Below are 22,724 nucleotides of genomic sequence, written 5' to 3' on the forward strand. Positions count from 1 at the left end.
TCCTTGACAAAAGTTGGTTAATGCAAGCAACTGTAGAGGTATACCTATGCCTACTGTCAAACGGAAGTTACAAAAGAGATAAAACATAGGTAGAATTAGAGCAACATAAGTTATCTTTGTATGCCATTCCAAACAAGTATTGCAACCCAAACAGTAAGGCTGAAAGCTCAGCTTGAACCAGCAGGTCCACTTGATCTCCAATAGCCAAGGTCACATTTAACCCAAACTTCATTCTTCTGGTTATTACCATCAATCCTACACATCCCATGGGCCCAAACTGTATTTGCATGGAGTAAACAAACCACTTTCTAGTTCTTCATAATGGAACAAAACGTGCCACATCTCCATCACTAGCAACATGACGACCAAGTACAAAGCTACTGCTGCGGGTGGGTAAAGCCTACTCACCTAGTCACACTTTCCAAATCCAACTCCAAGAGTTCTAATCATTACTACCATTATCTGTCATCAATCAATGATAAGCTGAATTTGTATACATCATATACACGAGATAAATAGATATATTTTTTCATCAATTAATTAAACGTGATTTAGAGTATTTATAATATAAGATATAATTTGGGTTAAATTGCTCTCTTGATTATTTATTTTATTTAATTAATTTAATTTGGTCCCTTATTATTAAAAGGTTTAATTTGTTCTCTTAATTTTTAAAAGAGATGTAATGTGGTACTTTTTGTTTAATTGAGATGGTGTTCAATTTTTGTAAGATTTATATTTGTGATCTTTAACAAGTAAGTTATGTAAAGTTAACTTAAATACATAATCTATTTTTTTTTAAGATGAGTCAAAAAAAAATTATTATGTAAAACATTTTATTACAAATTTAACAAAAATAAATATATTACTTTTTATGATATAATACTGTCCTATTATTTTAGTAATAATTAATTGTTTGTTTATTATATATATATATATATATATATATATATTACTTGTTATAAATCATTCTTGTGAAGGTAGATTCATACGATTTTTATTATTATTATATTATTTATCATGTGACGTCTTGAATAGTAATAAAATTAATTGTAATTAACAACTATTTTCGATACTTACCTATTGTTGAGTTTTTTCGCAAACAAACTATGTCTACTATAATATAAAATTGAAGTATAAATTGTCGATTTATAAGGACTTGAATCATATTTTATAATTCTTAATATCTTAATTAAAAATTATAAAAGAAAGATTTGCAATTGAATATGAATACATTGTTTTGTATTTTAATATTGATCAATAAGTAAACTAATAATAAAAGACATGTGTATATTTGAAAGATAACAGTAAGAGAAACTGTTGAGAATAAATTTTACCTATCTTACTCCTCTGGTTTCTTAAGATTATCAATATAAGTGTGAGACCCGCTCTTATTTTTTTCCCCCTCTTCCCTATACTCATTTCTCATTCCCATTCTCTCATTCACTCATTCTTCCTCAAACTCTTCCTACTCGTTTGCTGATTCTTCCTTCTTGGGTGAGTTTAGGTGCTGAGTAGTTGGATTGCTAGTTGGGGTGTGCGGATTTCTTCCTTCTCCGTCCTCCATTTCTTTCAAGCTTTTCCTTCTCCATTCTCTTTTGCCCGGGGCTCGAAATCTTTGCCCGAGGTAAGGGAAGCTAGTTACTTTGTTGTGTTTGGCTGTGAGTGAGTTCAGAAACTCATTTGTTATTTGATGATTGCTGGATTTCGAGTTGAGATTGCTGAAAATGGGTTGTTGGGGGGAGGGTTTCGAAGTTTGGATAAATTTTTGGAGTTTTGATGAGTTTGTGATTGCATGTTGATAATGGAACGTTTTGTTGATGTTTGATGAAAGAGGAAGCTTTTGGATGGTTTACATGTTGGATTGCTGGTTGTTTTTGCAGGATTTGGTTAAGTTTTTCGAAAATGGAGTGTTGCTGCTGAGTTTCGCGCTGAGCGCATTTCATTGCGCTGGGTGTGTGGCCACCAGGAGACCCCATTTGGCCAAGCTCGCCGGGCGCAATGATGAGTGCGCTGGGCGCACTTGAGAATGTGGGTCTCTGGTTGGCCTGCGTTGGGCGTGACTTGGATCGCGTTGGGCGCGATACCTGTTGTAACTTGATTTTGGGTTCTTAAGGCTGCTTGTCGTGTTGGGCGTGAGACTCATGGAGAGTCTCTGCCTTAAAGGCGCTGGGCACAATTCATATTACGCTGGGCATGAGACCTTGGGGAGGTCTCTGCCTTCCCCGCGCTGGGCGTGGGTTTGGGCACGCCGGGCGGGTGAGGCTCCTTAGAGTCTCTGCCTGGCATGCGCTGGGCGCAATTGGTTATTGCGCCAGGCGCGTGAGAGCCTTGGGCTCTCTGGTTGAGTCCCGCCGGGCGCGGGCATGCTTGCGCTGGGCGCACTGGCCCCCTAGTGCTCTCGGGTTGCACTGTGCTAGGCGCAACCACAAGTGCGCCGGGCGCGGAGACGAGATTTTACCATATGCTGGTTAATGTTGTTTATGCTAAGTTGAGTTGAAATGGATGAATATGATGTGGTGACTATTAGATAATGATGTTGATGATGTTGAGCTGTATCAGACGAATATTGTTGTAAAATGCGTTCATGTGTTGTAAGATGATGTGTTGTGTTGTGTTGTATGTTGGCTGAGTTGTTGTAGGCCGCAAGACTGGGTTATTGTAGGCCGCAAGGCTGAGTTATTGTAGGCCGAAAGGCTGAGTTGTTGTAGGAGATCTCCGAGTTGATATGCGTGACGACGCATTGTATGCTTATTGATGATCATGTTGAAAAATTGACGGGATGTATGTTGATGAAGTGTTGATAGTTGTAATTGTTCTTATTACTTAAATCTTTCCTATATGTTGTTCTTTATATGCTAGCTTACCCTTCCATGTACTTGGACTGCGATGATCATACTTGTATGGGAGCAGAGCAGGGATAGGTGGTGGCCAGTGGTGAGTCTGTAGCTAGTAGGCGGGGCTGACTCTTGTTGATGTTTCGTTTTGTTTCAGCTGCTTGGCATAGTGACTTTAGATGTATTTTTGTATTGTACACCCTAACTCTAGTCGGATTGGGACATTTGTATATATTTATATTCTAGATTCTATATTTATATACTCGTTCTATTCTGTCTAGTGTTTCCGGTGTGCGGTGGTTGTGAGTGTAGTGGCCTGGCGGGTCGTTACAATAAGATTTCTATCATTCATTGTTATTGAATTCTTTAAGTCAATCTAAATCATTTCTTTGTCTCTAGAATTTCTAAGAATACTAATTTAATAATTGATTCTTCAGTTTACTAAATTAGAGTCTTTGTATTAAGTTCAAAATTTTGTTCAAATAAGGACTCTAAATGTATTCCTAACCTTTAGAGTCATTGATTTGGTTCAAAAACAAATTTAGAAAATATTTTTCAATCAAAGACTAACAGATGAGTGATCAGTTCACTTTAAGTATTAAAAACATAATCAAATCACTAACATTGAATAACAGATGATATATATATATATATATATATATATATATATATATATATATATATATATATATATATATATATATAGAGAGAGAGAGAGAGAGAGAGAGAGAGACAGAGGAGGGATCCATTTACTCTACGAGTAAGTTTACCTAGACTTACTTCATTTAATAACTTATGTTCTACGTTAAATTTCAACGATCCAACCGTTGAATTTAAAGTTCTTAATGCATAAATCAAATATGCAAATTTTAAAAAAATTTAAAAATCATTTGATACTTCATTTCATTAATTTAAATTGACAGATAATCATAAAATTATTTTATACATTGATTTGAATTAATGAAACGAAGTATTAAATGATTTTTAATTTTTTTTAAATTTGCATATTTGATTTATACATTAAGAATTTTAAATTCAACGGTTAAATCGTTGAAATTTGATGTAGAGCATGAGTTATTGAATGAATTAAGTCTTGGTAGACTTATTCCTAGAATAAACAGATCCCTCCTTATATATATATATATATACATTAATTTATTAATTCAAATTGACGGATAATTATAAAATTATTTTATACATTGATTTGAATTAATGAAATAAAATATCAAATATTTTTAAATTTTTTAAAAATTTGCATATTTAATCTATGCATTAAAAACTTTAAATTGAATGTTGAATTATTAAAATTTGATGTAGAACATGAGTTACTGCACGAAGTAAGTTTAGGTAGACTTACTCCTAGAGTAAAAGGATCCCTCTTCATATATATATATATATATATATATATATATATATATATATTTTTTTTTTTTTTTTCTAGAGAGCTTTGTTATCTCTCATTTTTTTTATCTTTATATATGTTTTCCTTTCTCTTAATTCCTTATATATCTCGAAGAAATAAAATAGAGCAAACTTGTAAGTGGTCAATCTATTCAACCCGTTTTTAAAATATTGAGTGGATATATAAATATTTTATGATGAAGAAAGTTCCATTTGTTGAGTTATTCTTTACCCATTGAGCCCTTTCTAACTATTTATTACATTTTGGGACCAATCTACCCAACTCATTTGAATTTGGTTTAGTGTATTTTCTCTAGTGAACTCTTTTAGTCTCTATCTTTGATCTACTCGTTAGTCCATTTCCAATTGATTGAGTGAATCCATAAAATTTTAGGAATCATTAAACTTAATCAAACTAGCATGAAAACAAGAGTTCATAATTAAGTCACAAATTCATCATCTCTTTACAAACTTAGTTACACATCCTTTTAATTTGTACACATTTTTTAGGATTAAAACATAATTTTCTTTTAAATATAGTTAGATAAGTGTAAAAAAAAAAAATTCTAAGTAAAGTGGACACTTATCATAAATTTATTTAATTCTCTTATAATAGCCAATTAATTTTGAGACTTTAGTTATTATATTATGTTTTATGTTTTCATTGAACAAATTTATTATTTTTATTTTGGTAACAGTTGTAATTATGTGTAAATAATACCTTAAGTGTTTTATTCTATCTTATTTTAACACGAGATAAGTAAATTGTTGCAAGTTTTAGTCGAAGAATTAATTAAAGAACGAAAATGAACTGTATAATTAGTTAATTACAACATATGTGTTTAATTTTGAGTTTTTATTTTTTTATTTTTATTTTTTTTATTTTTTTAATTTTTTTAATTTTTTTTTATTTCCTTTTAATCAACTAAAGGGGCTAAAGCCCAAACAACAACGCTCATATACACAACAGCTGCAGCAACAGCCGTGAGGAACAAAGAAATAAAACCTGGAAGAATCTGACTCTCGAAGTAACTGGGTTTTTTTTTCTTTCTAATATATAAATTATAAAAGTAACTCAGTTAAAGAATAACTTAATTTTTTAATTAAAATAAAAATATAGTTAACTCAATTAAAATTAATTAATTTAAATAATAAAATATTTCTATAAAAATTTAAGAATTATTTTTTAACTTCCATCTATAATATTTAATTACAAAAATTTTAAAAAATATATCTAAAAATTATAAATTACAATTTAATTAAATTGTGACTAAAATAGAATTTTAGTCTCTTCTTTTTATATTGAATTTGAGTTTATTTTCCTAAATTTAAAAAGTTTTACTTTGACTTCTTAAAATATTTTTATATTCAAATTAATCATTCTATCAACTTTTACATTGAAAGTGTTAATTTTAATTGACGTGATATTTTTATAACTTATTATATATCATTACATTAACTAAATTAATAAGATAAATTGACTTGATGTATCACAAATACTTAAAGTACTAACTTAAAAATTGAAGAGGTGAAATTAGAAGCTAAAATACAAAAATAAGAGTTAACCTTAAATTTATAATTTAAGTTGAAGAAAAAGAATTGCGCAGTCGCAAGGGTACAAATAATGGTAAAGAATGAGAGGCATGAGGTTCAAATTTAAAATTCAAATGTTAAAGTTCAGGTTCATAGTTCATAGTTCATACACGACACGTGCTTCAAAACAATACGCCCACCCCTAAATTTGTATTTGCCGCGCTCATATTTTCGGGTCACACAATCTTCACAGCTGTTGCTTTGGAATTTGTCACCACGCCAAACCCCAGGTTCGGAAACTCCCAACCTAATACATCAAACAAAATGAAATAAAATAATCAATAATTAAATGTTTTTAACTATTAAATAATTAAAGTTTCATTCATATTTTAATTTTCTTATTTTTAAAATATCATTTAGTATTTGTAAAATATTTAGCAAAGAATTAAAAATATTTAATTTAATATAAATATATTGAATGTTGCTCCCTACTAAAATATTTGTTGACGAAATTTATTGATGAACACTATCAATATTTTTTTAATATAGTTTAATAAAACAATAAAATTTATGTAAAATTCATTAAATAACCAGACTTTTTTTTTTCCTTTTCAATTAATGATTTTACGTTTTGTTTAATAAATCCCATAACATAATAGCAACCAATAAAAAAAATGTTAAAAAAATTATTGTCCTTTCCCAAATTAATAATATAAGTAAAAAGCCAAATCCGAACCTAACCTAACCTGGTTCATGTCATGCGTAAGACATGTCGCGTAAACCCAGCCATGTATTGCTCACAGATGAGACAAGATTGAAAAAATAAAAATATTATTATTATTAAAATATAAAAATAGCGAAGTTGCGGCATGACTCTTTGATTCCCACTACTCGATTCTTTCATTCCATCACTTATTTCATTATCTGTTTTCCAATTCCCTCTCCATCACAACCATATTGAGCTTCAGCAAACAGAAGATCCAACGCAGAAACTGGTACGTATGTTACTTTCGTGTTCCCTTTTACACGGAATCGTTTCGTCGAATTTCTCTTTATGGCGAGAGTTGCAGCTTCATGTCATGAAATTTGGGGTTTTGCTTCGAATTATTGTGAAGCGTTGTTAGCAGAAGTAGACGACAGAAATTAATTTCGATCACGTCTCTTGCTTGACCTTATTTATTATTATTCGAATTATTTTTTTATTTGAAAATGACAGATAGAGGGTCACTCCTTCTTCTGTCTCTCTCTCATCTCAATTATGTGCAACTACTGTCACAGAAAAAAAAAAAAATTAGTCCAAATTTCATTGGAATCAAAATTTTGGATTTTTTTTACTTTGAATTTGAATCTGGTAACCTTTTCGTGAAAAGAAGATCCAGTACTTTCTAAGCTACTTTTTTTTTTTTTTTGGATTACATAATTCATTTTTCTTTGGTTACTTGGATGTAATTTTAATTGAATTAAATGCTCAACAACTACGGTGTTCACATGCAGGAATGAAGTGTTGATTGTTTTTTATTTTAAGGACCGGGAAGTGGGTATCCCTGGTCCATAGGATCTGATTTGGTGCACACTACGTTGTACACGTTCGTTTCTTGAAAAGCTCAAGTTTCCATGTCAATTTCTGAGAAGCCATCTTCATCGTTGACGTCTATAGCTGCTCGAGAAGTTGATCCGTTGTTGCAGGATTTGAATGAAAAGAAGCAGAGCTTTAGGCGCAACGTGGTGTGGTTGGCGGCAGAGTTGAAGGAGCTTCGTAGTCGCTTAGCGTCGCAGGAACAATCGTATGCCAAAGAATCTCTAACAAGACAGGTACAAGGTTTTCTTCTTGTGTTTTGTTTTTGGTTGCTTCCTGTGTCTTTTTGTTCAAATACAACTATTTGTTTCTTTTATCTTTCTCTTTTTGGCCGTGCTAGAAAAATTACATCTTTGATACCAATTATTTCTACTTTTTTTTAGTCTTTGTGGTCGTGGGGTCAGGGAAAAATCATGGGGTTTTTTGGGTCCAACAATTTTTTTTATGGATTTTCTTTCACAGGAAGCAGAGACAAATGCCAAGAACATGGAATTGGAAATTGGCAGGTTGGAGAAGAATTTGGAAGAAAAAAACGAGCAGCTTCAGGCTTCAGCCTCCTCTGCTGAGAAGGTTTCACACTTTTACTTGGGTTTACTTTTCATTATTATTATTATTATTTAATAGCGTATCTTGTGATCTTATTTAGTGGCCTGATTAGGATTGTTACCTCTTGTTATTATCTTTAAATTACTACACGATTCGCTAATTGTGTCTTTTGTCTGCCTTTTTGACTGAATTGGTGTTTGATGATAGTAAATATTTTTGCTAGCTTTTATTTTTTCCTCATTAAGCGAATATTACCTGTCGATGCTCTTATTTTAGGATATTCCTTTACTAGTTGTCTTCTTTCATTCTTGGGGATCCCACTCAACTTTGAAGATAAGGGTGAATGGGTGCTTTGATTTGTTGATTATTATCATCCATTTCTAACTTGGATTGTTCTTCAATAATTTGTTTCCCACATATTGTGGCAGTAATTGTTAGCCAGTTAAGTAAACTTAATAAAACTACTAAACTTAACCTTAATGTACAATCGATGATACAAATAATTTTATACCAGTTTTGTTTTTAATAACCCATTGATTTTTAAAAGCAAAAGCATGAGGAAATTAACTAACGTATTTAAGTGACTCTAATAATGCTAGAGAAGCCCAGTATTGTATGCCGTTAGTAATTGAACATCTATCTATAATTAAATAAAGCCTAATAATAGTGGTTATATGCCATGATAACTCGTCCTTATCTGCACCAAACTTCCCATAGATGCTGCCAAATGCAAAATTTCTAAATTCCTTCACCGTGGATGTCGCTTAATGCTTATTCACTTTGTTAGGTTCAATAAATAAAGTTTATTGCTAAGGTATAGGTTAGAAGTGGTGTCTTAACTGGGTAACAGGAGAGACACACATTTTTAGTCGAATTATGCTTTACGTATGATTGTTACCTATGCAAGTACTTAGGAGAACTAGAAAAATGGCTAGTCAGAAATTTTTTGGCGTACAGGCTATAGATCTGCTTTTAATAAGGATTTTTCGTGGTTCATAAAACAAATTAGTTTCATTTTTTGTTACTAAATTCAATTATATACTAAGCACATTTTCCAAGGTAGTATAAACAAACTTTCACTTAATGGGTGGGTAATTTTATGCTCCGTTTGGTGATATATTAAGAAATGAATGCATCTACCTACATATTGTGACTACAATACTCTGCATAAATAAAAGCTAGGATACTGTGATATTGAATGAAAATTATGTAAATAAAGCCAAGAGGTACGGTGCATATTTGTGTCGAGACTTCAGTGAGCACTAGGCATAATTACTTGTCTAACCCGTAATGGTAACACTTTTATCATGAACATTTGGCATAAATGTTTGTGTAATATGTATCGCCAATTTCTTTGTTAGATTAGCATCTCATCTTATATAATAATTGAAGCACAAGTATGCTAGAAATAATTGACGAAGTGATAAATTTTTTATATACAATTACGGTATTACACATTTAACCTTTAAATAGATGGTACTCTTGCAAGAAAGAGTATACAACAATCCAAGCGAAGATTTGAATAATTTACAAAATGGTATCATTACTCATAAGTAAAGGAAATTTTGACAAATCATTCGTACATAGACTAAAGCACTTCATGTTGATTATGCCTGGGCATTCAGGGTATTCTTTAGTGAATCACAGAACAGTGTACACAAGAAATAATGAATTACAGAACATTAAGTCGTTATGTAACTCTAGCATTGAAAGCACTATTTTTTATATTGGTATCAAACACCTTTAGATTTTATGTATCTTGAAGTATGTTACGTGTATCATGTTTCTGATTATTTTGCAAGCATGTATGTTGCTTTATAATACAAAATATGCCGTAAAAACCATTAGATTCTGACCGTCTGTTAATCTCTCGCAAGTTGCAAACCATCCATCCAAGGTCTGAGTATCTTTTACTCACAACATATATTGTAATATTGATGCAGTATCTAAAGGAGTTGGATGATCTTAGATCACAGCTTGTAGCAACGAGAGCAACTGCTGATGCAAGTGCTGCCTCGGCTCAATCAGCGCAGCTCCAATGTTTAGAACTAATAAAAGAATTAGATGAAAAAAATGGTTCACTAAAAGAGCACGAAGATCGTGTCCAAAGGCTAGGGGAACAACTAGACAATTTACAGAAGGATCTTCAGGCAAGGGAATCTTCACAAAAGCAATTGAAAGATGAAGTTTTTAGAATTGAGCACGATATTATGGAGGCTCTTGCAAAAGCTGGAGAGAACAAGAATTGTGAACTGCGGAAAATATTAGATGAGGTTTCTCCTAAAAATTTTGAGAAGATGAATAAGCTTCTAGGTGTTAAGGATGAAGAAATAGCAAAACTTAAGGATGAAATTAAGATCATGTCCGCTCACTGGAAGCACAAGACTAAGGAATTAGAGTCACAGGTAAAGCTATCTTGGTTTGCCTATGAAATACTCATTCATTTATTTAGTGCATCTTGTCTTTTCTGGAGGTGCTTGGCTAATGTATTTAAGGGCATTGATGTGTTTTAAAACACAGTTGGAGAAGCAGCGGCGTGTTGATCAGGAGCTGAAGAAGAGGGTGCTGAAGTTAGAATTCTGTTTGCAGGAAGCACGTTCCCAGACACGAAAACTCCAAAGGGTAAATTTGGCTATTGCACTAACTCTGTGTTTGGCTCAACTCATTGAAGAAATATTTTTTTTTTCTTGAGAAAGCTTTTTTTATATATGAAAAGATTATTTTACTACAAAAAAGCAATTCCCAGACATGCACTTCTGGTCCAAAAGATACTTGAGGTTCTTGTTTTTATACAACGAATTGGGCTCTTTTAGCGCCTTGCTTTGAATTTTGATTTGATTATTTGATCAATTGCTTTGACTATTTTACGCTAGAACTTGCATTGAACTATGAAAATGTGAAACACGAAATCAAAGGAGTTTTGAATTTTTATCTGCCACTGGACTATTCATGACTTTTTTTCATGGATGCCTAAACTTTTTTTTTTTTTTTTGTTTTATTTTTTTTTTGTTGTCAAAATGCCATGTTATTATTTACTTCCTTGATCTAACCCTCCTTTACTTGGGCAACTTGGTGAAGTTTATATCCTTGACTTTATTTATTAATGTCCCAGTCAAATCAATGTTTCATAGTAATTTGTATGGGTTTATGAACAGATGGGTGAGCGACGGGACAAAGCTATAAAAGAACTGAGAGATCAATTAGCGGCAAAGCAACAAAGAGAAGTTGTGGCTGCAGATAAGCAAAATCATAATTTCTGGGACACTTCTGGGTTCAAAATCGTGGTCTCTATGTCCATGCTGGTCTTGGTCATATTTTCGAGGCGGTGAAACCATTCCCGTATTTAAAACAATTCTTGTATATAGAGGTACCTATATACCTTAAAATTCTAGAGTCGAGAGAAATTGTATAAACCATTTTGCGCTGTAGAAACGCAGTTTTATAGATACTCTAGCTTTAGCTTGTACAATATGTAAGTGTAGCATCAGGATTCAAAGGCATTTTTGCGGTGCTCTGCAAAACTACACTGCTGTGGTTGCATTTATTTATTACTATTTGTTGGCTAGTTGAGGCTAGTTCATATTTTCGAGGCGGTGAAACCATTCCCGTATTTAAAACAATTCTTGTATATAGAGGTACCTATATACCTTAAAATTCTAGAGTCGAGAGAAATTGTATAAACCATTTTGCGCTGTAGAAACGCAGTTTTATAGATACTCTAGCTTTAGCTTGTACAATATGTAAGTGTAGCATCAGGATTCAAAGGCATTTTTGCGGTGCTCTGCAAAACTACACTGCTGTGGTTGCATTTATTTATTACTATTTGTTGGCTAGTTGAGGCTAGTTCATGCATTTATCTGCAAAAAAGGTGATATGATGGCTCTTTAGCGTGTCCATAAAATATCATGCTGATGCTGGCTAGAATTGTTGTGGGCCTCGTTCACAATAATTTTATGTATGAGCCACTTAATAATGTGATTTATATTGCTCTGCTGGCAATTGTCTACTCTGCTTCGGATATTAGAAAAGTGACTCACATGTGTCGGTTTAAAAGTCAATGCATTTGGAGGATTTGGCTGATTGACGTTAGTGCTTTTTCCTTATTTTCTCTCAACAGAATGAGCTCTAACGTTAGAATTGGAATCCAATGTCATCGACTTAGGCACGGAAATAGGCTGGATTAGCTGGCTTAATTTTTGAACCCAAGGTTCACGTCGTATTTGTATATTTGATGTAAAATATTTCTAAACTATAGTTTAAAATTTTAAAATACAAGAGAGTTTGTAAGTTTTATTTTGTGACCAGGCATTTTAAATAGTAAAAAAAAAATGTTTTTAAATATGTTAATTGGTTAAACATGTAATCTCAAAATATTACTTTAAATTTAATGTCGTAGTAGTATAATTTATGGACAAAACCTAAGTAAGTAGAATATTAATATTGTTTTTCAATTAAAATTAAAGTTTTCCTTTGATAATATACATTTATATTTAATACAAAAATCAGTAATATACATATCATTGAAATATAAAGATATTTTAATTGAAAACACCAACCGCCATGATACTTAGGTATATATTAAAGTTTTGTCATAATTTAATAACCTACCTAATGTTTTCTTTTGTAATAGCTTATCTGAAATTATTTTTAATTAGTTGTTAAAATTAAACTCTTATATTATGAAGTTATAAATATTATGATTTTTGTGTTTAATATTACTTAATATATTATATTAAATTTTTAAATAATATTATTTAAATATTAATGATTTAATTATGTTTATACTATTAAATCTTAAATTACATTAAAAATTAAAATAATATTATTTAATTATTACCGGTTTAATTATGCATTAAATTTTGAATTGCTATCTTCATCAATTCAACATTCGCCTTGTTTTAAAAACCTTTAAAAGCCCAAGTATTTACCAGATTAAATTCTCTATGTCAACTTTTAATTTTTGGTTAAATTATAATTAAAAAGAATATTAAATTATATTCTCCCTTGTAAAAAATGTTTAATTTTTGTTACTCCCTTTTAATTTTAAAATTACATTTTTTTAAAGTTTACTATTTTACAGTATAAATCTTTTCACTCTAATCAAGATAAATTCATGAAAATATATATAGAACATCTTGAGTGCTCTTTTTAGGTGTGAAACATGATTTTTGAACATTAAAGTAGAACAAGAAATACCAAATGGAAGTTGAGTTTAGTTTGCAAACATATTGGTCTTATATCAGTCTTCCACAATGTGACAAGTATTGGTTAGAATCTTTAATAGGAGTTGTTTGCATTTAACATATGACTATGTCTTAAATAGAATTGTTTCCAAAATATATGTGGGGAAAAAATAGAACAAAGAGTTGTCTCCTTTAATTTTTTAGTATATTTTCCAGATACGTGTAAACAAAAAAATTAAGATAGATATATATTTTTTTTTGGCAAATATAGAAATAATTGTTTAAAATATTACATATACATAGGTATCAATAGTTTTTTTTTTTTTTGTCTGAATTCTAAAGTGAGGGCCAAAATGAAACCATTTGACGTGGTTTCTCTCATTGTCTGAGAGAGTCACAAGCCTTTTGTGATTCACCATAGCATTTGCCTTATAAATGGACCATTGCGCAAATTTTATACATCTATCATTTTATTTTCTTGTGACGGGCAAAGCACCGGAGTCCCAAGAAAGCAAACTAAAAACTTCTGGAAAGGAAAATACAACATAAGTCATAAGGTATTACAGATAAAAGAAAGAATAACATAATCTTGAATTGGTACGTCCTGAAGAAGAGATGCATCATAATTGGAGATATAATCCATCTATCTAACCTTGATAGTGTCTCATAAATCATAATTATCTCCACAAATTTTGAAATGGGGCTATTTTGATGACCAATTTACACTGAACTGCAAACTCTCACAAGAAAAAGTACTACTAGCTTTCAAAATTTATGTACATGACCAATATTGTCCACAGTCCGTTGTACAACCTAGATACCATAGCAGCAGTTATTTATTTCCACGGTAGAAATTCCCTCACCTTCACCTAATCCATGATCATTTGGCTACTCATAATCACTTATATTCTTTTGTTCCGTTCTTACTCTAATGTCTTTCTGCACCTACAGATCTACGCACTGCATCTAATGTAATGACACATTACAACTCCAACGTGTAACTAGAGATACTATTCAGCATCTCATATACTATGACCTGAATAGGAATCATGTTTTTGAACTCTATGGGTGCATAGTGAGTCTCATAGTGACAAATGATACCATCAGAACAATGCAGCCAAGAGAAGGTCTCAAACCCACAGAATGTGATGCCGACGTTGTATTTACAACAGGAGGGGTTTCAGACCCAAAACCTGGCATTGTACCTGAGGCTGGATTGCTGGAATTTAACACTGAAGGTGGGGTACCATACCTACAAAAAGGTAGTGTTATATAGGACCATTATTAGTATGCTTATTGGTGCCATTATTATTGAAACCGGGAAAAACTTGCTGTCTAACTTACCCGAAAGGGCCTGTTCCGGAAGTTGACGATGTTGGTGGTGGCACTGTTGGAATTGATGGAGAAGGTGTTACTGGACTTGGTGGTGGTGTTGTTTGACTTGATTGTGTAGGTGGTGTTGGGGGTGATGACTTTGGCGTTGTTGTAGTTGATGATGCTGATGATGATGGGAAAATGCATGAACCCGAACCTATTCATAATTCATAAGAGCCAGTTAAAAATGGCCGATAAGTACTTATTACATAAGCATTTATGTATGAGTTGTTTCAATAATTAAAGAGAAAATGTAGTTAAACTATTAGAAAATATAAACTTAATTACAAAATATAAATTTAATTAATTGACAGTATAAAACAATTTTATACTATCGGTGCTTGATCATTAATCTCTACACTATTTTCATCTAAGTTGCAAGTCATTTAGATAAGTCATTAAATAGCTTGTTGAAGGAAGATGAAAATAGCTTATGGACATATCACAACTATTTTTTATAAGTTGTCTAAAACTCTTAGATAAGTGTTTATGTCATAGGTCTACCTAAGTTGTAAATAGCATGTATCCTAAAATAAAAATAAAATAAAATAAGGTTGTTAAAACTATTAAGATCTTACTCGGATTTGTGTTAACCATGGTGGCAGTCCCTCCAAAGTCACAGCTTGTTGGAGCTGGATTCTTTTGGTAGTAGCTGTTGAAGGCAAAAGAAGCATGGTTCTGCAAAGTAACTGGACTATAACAACTCCCACCCTGCTGTATTTGGGAACAATCTGCCCCACCCATTCCACAAGCATAGTCCAGTGCTGATTGAAGAGCAGATTCAGAAGCTCCTTGCTTTGCCACACACCAACTCTGTCCCTGAGTGGCAGGAGCATTGGTGTTTGCAGGAGGTGGTTGTGGTTGAGGGTTTATGACAGGAGCATTCCCTGATGGAGGTGGATAAGATGTCACAGGGTTGGATACTGGTGGTGGTATCCCTACAGGAGTTGTTGTAGCTGGATTGCTCACTGGTACTGGTGAATTGGCTGGATTTGTGGGAGTTGGAGGCACAGGTGTGGTTGAAGGAACTGTCACAGGCATTGCAGCAGGATTGGAGGGGGAAATTGTGACAGGATTTGTGGCAGGAACTGTGATGATAGTTGGTGTATCTGGGGGTGTAATGATTGGTGTAGATGATGCTGGATTTGTGGGGAAAACTGTGTTTGTTGGGTTGGTTGTGTCATCTAGACTTCTCCTTTTGTTGGATTTACTTAGAGGAAACACTTCTTCCTCTTTCCTTGCAAAATCTTCTGTTGTATACACCTCTGCATATAATGCAGCTATTCTTTTTGTAATATGAGTTTTTGCTTCTAGAGATTTGGATACTCTCTCACTAAATTGAGTTATTTCCTTGATAACTGTGGTTTTTATTGTTATAACAAGGGGAACATCTTTGCAAGGAAGAATGGAAGCAGCAAGAGTGGCTCGTTTGATAATTGCATGAACAAAGTGATCTCCCATGCTAAATTCTCCATCAATACTGTCTTCTACCATGACAAAGGATTTCATTTCCTTTATAAATGAAAGAATCCTACGGATATCGTTTTCATGTGATGCATTCAGCTTTTCCAAGAGTGAAAGTGGAAATGCTACTGAGACTTTTACCTCCCTCTCTATGTGAAGCTCCCTGAGAACTGAACCAATTGATTTCAAAGCATGCAAGAACAAAGGCATCTCATTTTTTGCTAGGCACTCACTGCCACAGCTAGCAATGATGCTCTTGATGTTTAAACGTGGGAGAAAGTTAAGTAGATGAGGTTTTAGTGAAGAGGGTTTAGAAGTAATGAAATTTTCAACTTCACTTTTGTTCAAGTACAAATCAGTTGGCACGTTGGAGTTGCTGAGAGTGCTCAAAATCCTGTGATCTGTGACGAAAATTCGAATCTGAGAGGATGAAACGTTGTTTTGCTGAAGGAATGATATGGTTCTAGCAGATGTTGAAGTGTCTCCTCTCTCACGGTAGGAAAAACCCACCAGAGATCCTGCAAAGAGTGAAACAAAAGAATCACAATGAGAACAAGTCCAATTTTGTTTCTCACTCGAATTTGACTGCCTCCACCGATTTTGATTTCTACAAGAACAAAGTAAGGTAGTCCTAACTCCTAAAACTAAAGACAAAAATTCAACATACATAATTGACCGAAACCAACAAGCAAACAAATCAAAAGAGGAACTACTAATTTTGGACTATTATCAAGAATATTCACCATAATAAATATGATTAGTGTTGTGAGATATTATCAGTGTCGGCTACTCACCAGAACACGAGATAATGAGAAAGGAGAGAAACAAGAGGCACAGTGAAGCTTCCTTGGCCATTATCAGAGAGTGTAACTAGAAAGTAGAAGAGTGACCTTATTGGAATGTCAGTGTGATTCATGCAGCTTCAGTGCTTTAAGGACATGTCAATGGCATTGAACGTGAATAAAAGCCCAGAGAGGCGGGGGGTGTTGAAGATAAAGGTGATGAGTGAGAAGGGAAGAAAAAGGTGTCAAAAAAGAAGGACGACCAAGTTGTTATGATAAAAAAAGAAAAGATATGATATTAGATTGGACGATGTTACTTTGTCACAAAGGATTGAGTTGGTCTGATAACAGTATGGAGAATCAGCATGCATTTTATTTCTTCTCCATCTTTACATGAATGTGTGCATGACGAATACAGGGACACCATACCCTTTAATTTTGATTATTCACATGTGATTATGTGTTGGTGTTCCGTGGCTAAGGGTTAGTGCTTTTGGATTCTCTGACTGGCCATTGTACAAACCACGTGTTAGGGGCGGGAATTATTAATTTCTTCTTGGAAAATTAGGCAAGAAAACAATGCATGAAAGACTCAACTTTGTAAGGAAATAAGTTAACATTCTTTTATTGAGGAATTATTTTGGACCACTTTTATAAATTAAGAAAGTGATATTTTGAGGGTAACAAGAAAAAGAGGAAAAAAAAAGGGGTAGCAAAAGAAAATGGTTTTGCTTTAATTAAGATGAGATCAAGCGGTAATGTGGATTACTGTGAGCTTTTGAGTGCTTATTAACGATCTAAAGTTGGTCGATGATGTTTTTTTTTTTTTTACCAAAACAAGTCTTCGTCGGTAGCAAAAACAAAAACCATTAGGGATAGATTAATAGTACAAGATGAAATCGCCAGGAATTTATTGAGCTGAGTAGGACCAAAAAGTTTATTTTGGTTATTGGCTTTTGCCATTTCTTTTTCCACATAAAGTTTATGCTCTGTGCTAGTCATATGCAACCCTTGTTTAATTTTACAATATTTATGCAACATGGGTGGGACAACCCATGTGGAATAGTCTTAATCTTAATCTACCTTCTCTCCTTTCAAGTTTCAACTTAATCAAAAGCATTCTCTGACTAGGTATGCTGCCGAAAGCAAAGCAGTTTAGAGAGAGAAATAGAGTGGTTGCACAGTCACCCTTGATAAGGCTGATGCATTGTATACGCAAAAAGTGTCCCTTCTAAATCTCTAAGCCACAAAAAGAAATGGAAGAATACAAGTGTTGGTGACCTTTGTGCATTATTTGATCATTTGGGTAGTGTATTTTCAATTCATCCGTAAATTGTTCCATTTAAATAAGTTAAATTGATTTTGAAGGTTGGTAGATAATGTTGTTGTTTGTCATGTAAAACAATGAAAAGTTTAGACTGCTGATAAGTGAGAAGCTACCTCTCCGGCTGAAAGAAAGGTAAAGAAACAAAGTGTAGTGCTTTGCTTTCTGTTTCTGTAGATAATGCAATAAAAAGTGTTGTCTGCTATTACATGATTACGAATCAAGGGAGATTGGGATGAGTTGTAAGTATGCAATCACATCATGCACAATAAGAAAAATTTTCTCTGCTAGTGTAAGTAGGGGGAGTGAGTCAGAGAGGACGTTATCTAATTTTAACATGTCACAGATATTTATAACTTGTAAGAATTTTCATTGGTACTTGTACTGGCCTACTAATAATTAATAAAAGAAACACTTATCAATTATCATTATAATAACTTTCTTTTGAATATTGTTCTGTGTCATCATCATGAATGCTGACTCTGCATTGTAAACTCCTTGACATTGTAAACACTTATCACTTAATCTACATCGAATTAGTGTGCTTCGGCTTAAGTAAAAAAAAAATGAAATTTGAATCGATATGAACTAAATAAATTTAATTAATTTTAATTAGATTTTTACTCAAATTTAAACTAACTCGATCATAAACACTTATAAATTTTTATACGGTAAAAAATAATAACATAAAAGATACGATGTTATGAAAAAAAAATCTTGAAAAATGTTTCTGATAGAAAAATAATTTAGAAAAATATTTTCAATAATAGTGTGTTTTGGAAAGGTGATTTAATAGAGAAAAAAAAGGAAAAATTATTCAGAAATTAAAAAAAAAATAATTGTGTTTGAAGGAGATAATTTAAGTAAATTTGTAAGAAAATTGTAGTGAGATTTATGTGAAAGTACTCTCTTATGAGTGAATTTATATGAAATTTTTCAACAAAGAAAATGTTTAGATAAGACTATTCTCATTACTATTATCTAAATAGTTAGTTAATAAAGAATAAAAATGTAATTATCTAAATAATATATCTTTACATAAAATATAATTATACAAAATATAATTTTAAAATAATATATATATTTTTTTATTTGATTCAACTCTATCAAATAATTATAAATTTCACACTATTTTTTATATATTTCTTATCAAATCAATTCTTACCTATTATTTTTCATTCCCTTCCATTCTTCCTCCTCCTTTAAACAAAACGTAAAGATACTCGCTTCTATTTGCTTAAGATAGATTTTTTTTTTTTTATAGTAAATGATATAAAAAAAAAGGAGTAAAATTCTAAAAGCTTCGGGGGAAAACAACATGAGCTGAATATGAATAAGCTCTCAAATCATTATGAACAATTAGGAACGAAATTAAAAATAATATTAAATTGAGATGAAAATAATATATTCTTGAAGACAAGTAGTTAAAAAAAAAAAAAAGAATTCTAAAAAGATGATTCTATAATTCTATTGCAGAAAAACAGTTAATTGTTGTTTGATGATGATGCCTAAAAACAATCGTTCAATATAGTTATTTTAATGTATAGGGTAGATTTGTTAGATTTGTCTTTCGGGTAATATTTTTCTCAAAATTACTCTTATGTCTAACAATAATCATAATTACTATTCTATCCATATATATTACATAAAATAAATCTTTTAGGTCAATTTTTTTAATTTAATTTATAGATAATTATATTTAACTTAATATAATGTCATGTTTTATATTTAACTATTAAAATTCTCTTAAAAATATTGAAATTCAACTCATAGATAATTATAAAAGAAGATAAAATGAAATCAATAAAAAAATTAAGAATATCACTTTTATAGTTAGAAATTAAGGCCTTATTTAAATACTATTCTCAATATAATATTTTAAATGGAAGAAAATAAGAATATAACATAAATTAAGCATTTCTCATGGTAACTTATGCAAATGAACGTTGATTGTTGTCGAAAGTTTATTGAAGTGTATGCAAATGAATAAATAGGCCTAATCATTCAGGATAAATATATGCTAATACAAAAATCAAATTTTCTACCATTCATCCACATTCTTACATGAATCGACCTCCATCAAAGAAATGTAATTATTGTAGGTCTAAGGTCGCACAAACTCGTAAAGAAGATTTATCCACTTAAATACTATTTGTTATTCTTCTTTTTAATATTTTTAAATTAAATTAAATTTATTTCCTTCACTCGTTTGTACTTTTCTCTTTTTGAATATTTGGAATTCAAATTATTTAGCACTATTTAAGTTGTAAATAAATTATAAATATTGTAAAAATAAATAAATATTTTTTAATAAAAATAATTACACCACACAAATAAATAAATTTATTTGTACATTATATGTTTATTAATTTCATGTTTTTATTTACAGAAGCAATTTACAATTTTTTAATAATGTAATGATAAATTAAATGTATTAAACTATAAGTTATATTTCAATTTTTTAATAATTAATAATCAATTATTCTTAATTTCCAAAATAAAAATTAAAAAAAATATAAAGAAAATGTTAAGAAGTTAAGTCTGAAAACTCAACTTTTTAATGAGTTGACAAAAAATAGAAAAATAAAAGAGAGTATTAAAATTTTGGATGTGTATATTCAACTCAACTCAATCAAGCCAAATTGGATACAAATTCGTCCACGAGTACCACAAAGTGAAACTGAAATCGTAGGTTACAAGAGTATCTTTGAGCAAAATTTAATATCATATTGTCAACAATAATATCTTCATTTATCAAGAACAATATCATTATACAATCATCATAATATGTCTTTAAGATATGATATAATATTGTCTCTAACCTATATATAGAACATCAAGTAACATTCTAACCAAATTCTACACATAAATTTTATTTGACTTTGAGATTCAACTTTTATCACAATTGAATCCATCTAGTATCTTTACACTATTCTTCATTTACATTTCTTTTTATTTTAGAGTTATACTTTGATTGATGATCATACCCCTTCAAAATTGAAATACAAGAAACAAAATAAGGTTCTTGTTACCTAAAATTCAATTCTTGTTGGAGGGTAATGGAACGTTATTATGATTGCTCTAATGCTTTGTCTTAAATATGAAAAGAAAGAAAAACATTTCGTATCTAGCTATAAATATTTGAATTAGCTATTGATAGTCCTAAAATAATTGAATTTTTCATTATTCTCTCTTTGTAGCATTTATAAAAATTTAAAACTAATTAGTTTTCACTTAAGGTTTTAGGATATTACTAAATGTTCTCTACACTTCGCCTACCTTATATTGTTGTAGTTATTTTTGAAACATTTTTTTCATTTGAGATTTTAATGATACGTTGTGTTGCGTTAGATCATAGCTACATGAAGATAATTGTAATATGTCAATCTAGTGACAAGTTTGTAACCGAGATAAATGGTTATTTGTCATATAAAGGTGGGTTATTCTCATTGATAATTAAATGAATTTAGATGAGTTCAAGGTGGAAGTGATAGAAATGTTTAATATTAGAGTTGATAGTGTGTCTATCAAGTATCTCATTCTTGGAAATAACATGACTCTCATTACAATTTTGAATGACAAGGATTTAAAACTAATGATTAATCTTCAGGGGAGTTCTTCTTTTGTTGATAACTAAGACCTTAATGATATCTATATCTATATCGTTAATATTGAAGATGTACTTGCCCTTATGACAAACATAATGAATGTTGACTTTACATTGTAAACTCCTTGACATTATTTAGGAGCATGAATAGGTTAGAGACAATTCCTTAGTTATTTATGTGATTTCACTTGCATCATTTTTATTTACTAAAAGTAGAGTAAATATAGAAGTTGGTTCTTAAAATTGTAGAGAGAAACGTTAATTTACTTTCTAATATAAATGAAATTTTAAATTAATTCCTAAATTTGTAAAATGTTAATTAATTTATTCTCTTTATCAGTTAAACATGCTTATGTTATGTGGCCTCCATGTCATAAGAACTAAATTGACACCAAAATGTGTCCTTTGCTTTCTCCATCATACTTATCTTTTATTTCTTGATTAACACTTTCAAACCTTTATCCCATGGCTTCCAATGATGTTGTAATTCTAAACAACAAAAAAGAAAAAAATTTGCCTATCGATCTTGTTATTAATAAAATATTATGAACTTATATAAAGAAAAGCATAAAAATATTACAACTTGCGAAATTGGGTCAATTGCATGTGTACACTTGGTAGAGACAGGAAACATGGTTGTTCTTGGGAAGCTAAGTGTGGATGTTGGAGACTCAAGGTATTTTGGTTAGTGAATAACATCTATGCATTGTTTTGGTGTTATCTTTGGTTATGGCTTGGACCTTGAGCTTTGCATATATGACATGCAAGCAAGCCAAGCTTGGAAGGGCCACCTGTGATGGGAACTTCTCACTTAGATCCCATTAAGGCTTTAAATAAAGTCTAGTGATCCTCTCCACTGAGGAGATTGGCTCAAACAAAAACATCTTTTCAAGAGTTAAGAACAAAAAGATCTAGGAATTAAAGCTTGAACTTTGAAGATCTTTCTCCCACTTCTTACCAAACTATTTTCTATTCAATATTTGAAAATTCCTGTGAAAATGATTTGAAAATTCATTTTATTGCAATTAGTTATTATTCAAGTTCAAGTAAATTCTCGTATCAACCAAATTTGTATTCTCTTAAAACTCATTTCCCAT

The 22,724-nt window shown here is 31.2% G+C and overlaps 2 protein-coding genes across 4 annotated transcripts; one reads left to right on the forward strand and one right to left on the reverse strand.

The window, feature by feature from the left end:
- Nucleotides 1-6,608: 6,608 nt before the first annotated feature.
- LOC109788301 (myosin heavy chain, cardiac protein) lies at nucleotides 6,609-11,745 on the forward strand. Of its 3 annotated transcripts, none has more exons than XM_020346990.3 (6): nucleotides 6,609-6,766; nucleotides 7,266-7,583; nucleotides 7,810-7,917; nucleotides 9,837-10,298; nucleotides 10,414-10,515; nucleotides 11,049-11,745. In XM_020346990.3, the coding sequence occupies exons 2-6, from the start codon at nucleotides 7,386-7,388 to the stop codon at nucleotides 11,220-11,222; spliced, it is 1,044 nt and encodes a 347-aa protein (XP_020202579.1). In that variant the 5' UTR covers nucleotides 6,609-6,766; nucleotides 7,266-7,385; the 3' UTR covers nucleotides 11,223-11,745. The 3 variants fall into 3 exon arrangements, with proteins under 3 accessions (XP_020202579.1, XP_020202583.1, XP_020202581.1); XM_020346994.3 differs by lacking the exon at nucleotides 6,609-6,766 and adding an exon at nucleotides 6,987-7,122; XM_020346992.3 differs by lacking the exon at nucleotides 6,609-6,766 and adding an exon at nucleotides 7,022-7,149.
- A 1,734-nt stretch (nucleotides 11,746-13,479) lies between these two features.
- Nucleotides 13,480-17,147, reverse strand: LOC109788314 (uncharacterized). Its single transcript, XM_020347007.3, has 4 exons — nucleotides 16,709-17,147; nucleotides 15,029-16,432; nucleotides 14,421-14,607; nucleotides 13,480-14,328 (listed from the first exon to the last, which is right to left on the reverse strand). Exons 1-4 carry the CDS (start codon nucleotides 16,767-16,769, stop codon nucleotides 14,139-14,141), a joined length of 1,842 nt encoding a protein of 613 aa, XP_020202596.1. The 5' UTR covers nucleotides 16,770-17,147; the 3' UTR covers nucleotides 13,480-14,138.
- Between the last annotated feature and the right edge of the window lie 5,577 nt (nucleotides 17,148-22,724).

Source organism: Cajanus cajan, chromosome 7 (genome assembly GCF_000230855.2).
Source record: "Cajanus cajan strain Asha chromosome 7, NIPB_CcT2T_4, whole genome shotgun sequence".
Classification (NCBI taxonomy): Eukaryota; Viridiplantae; Streptophyta; class Magnoliopsida; order Fabales; family Fabaceae; genus Cajanus; species Cajanus cajan.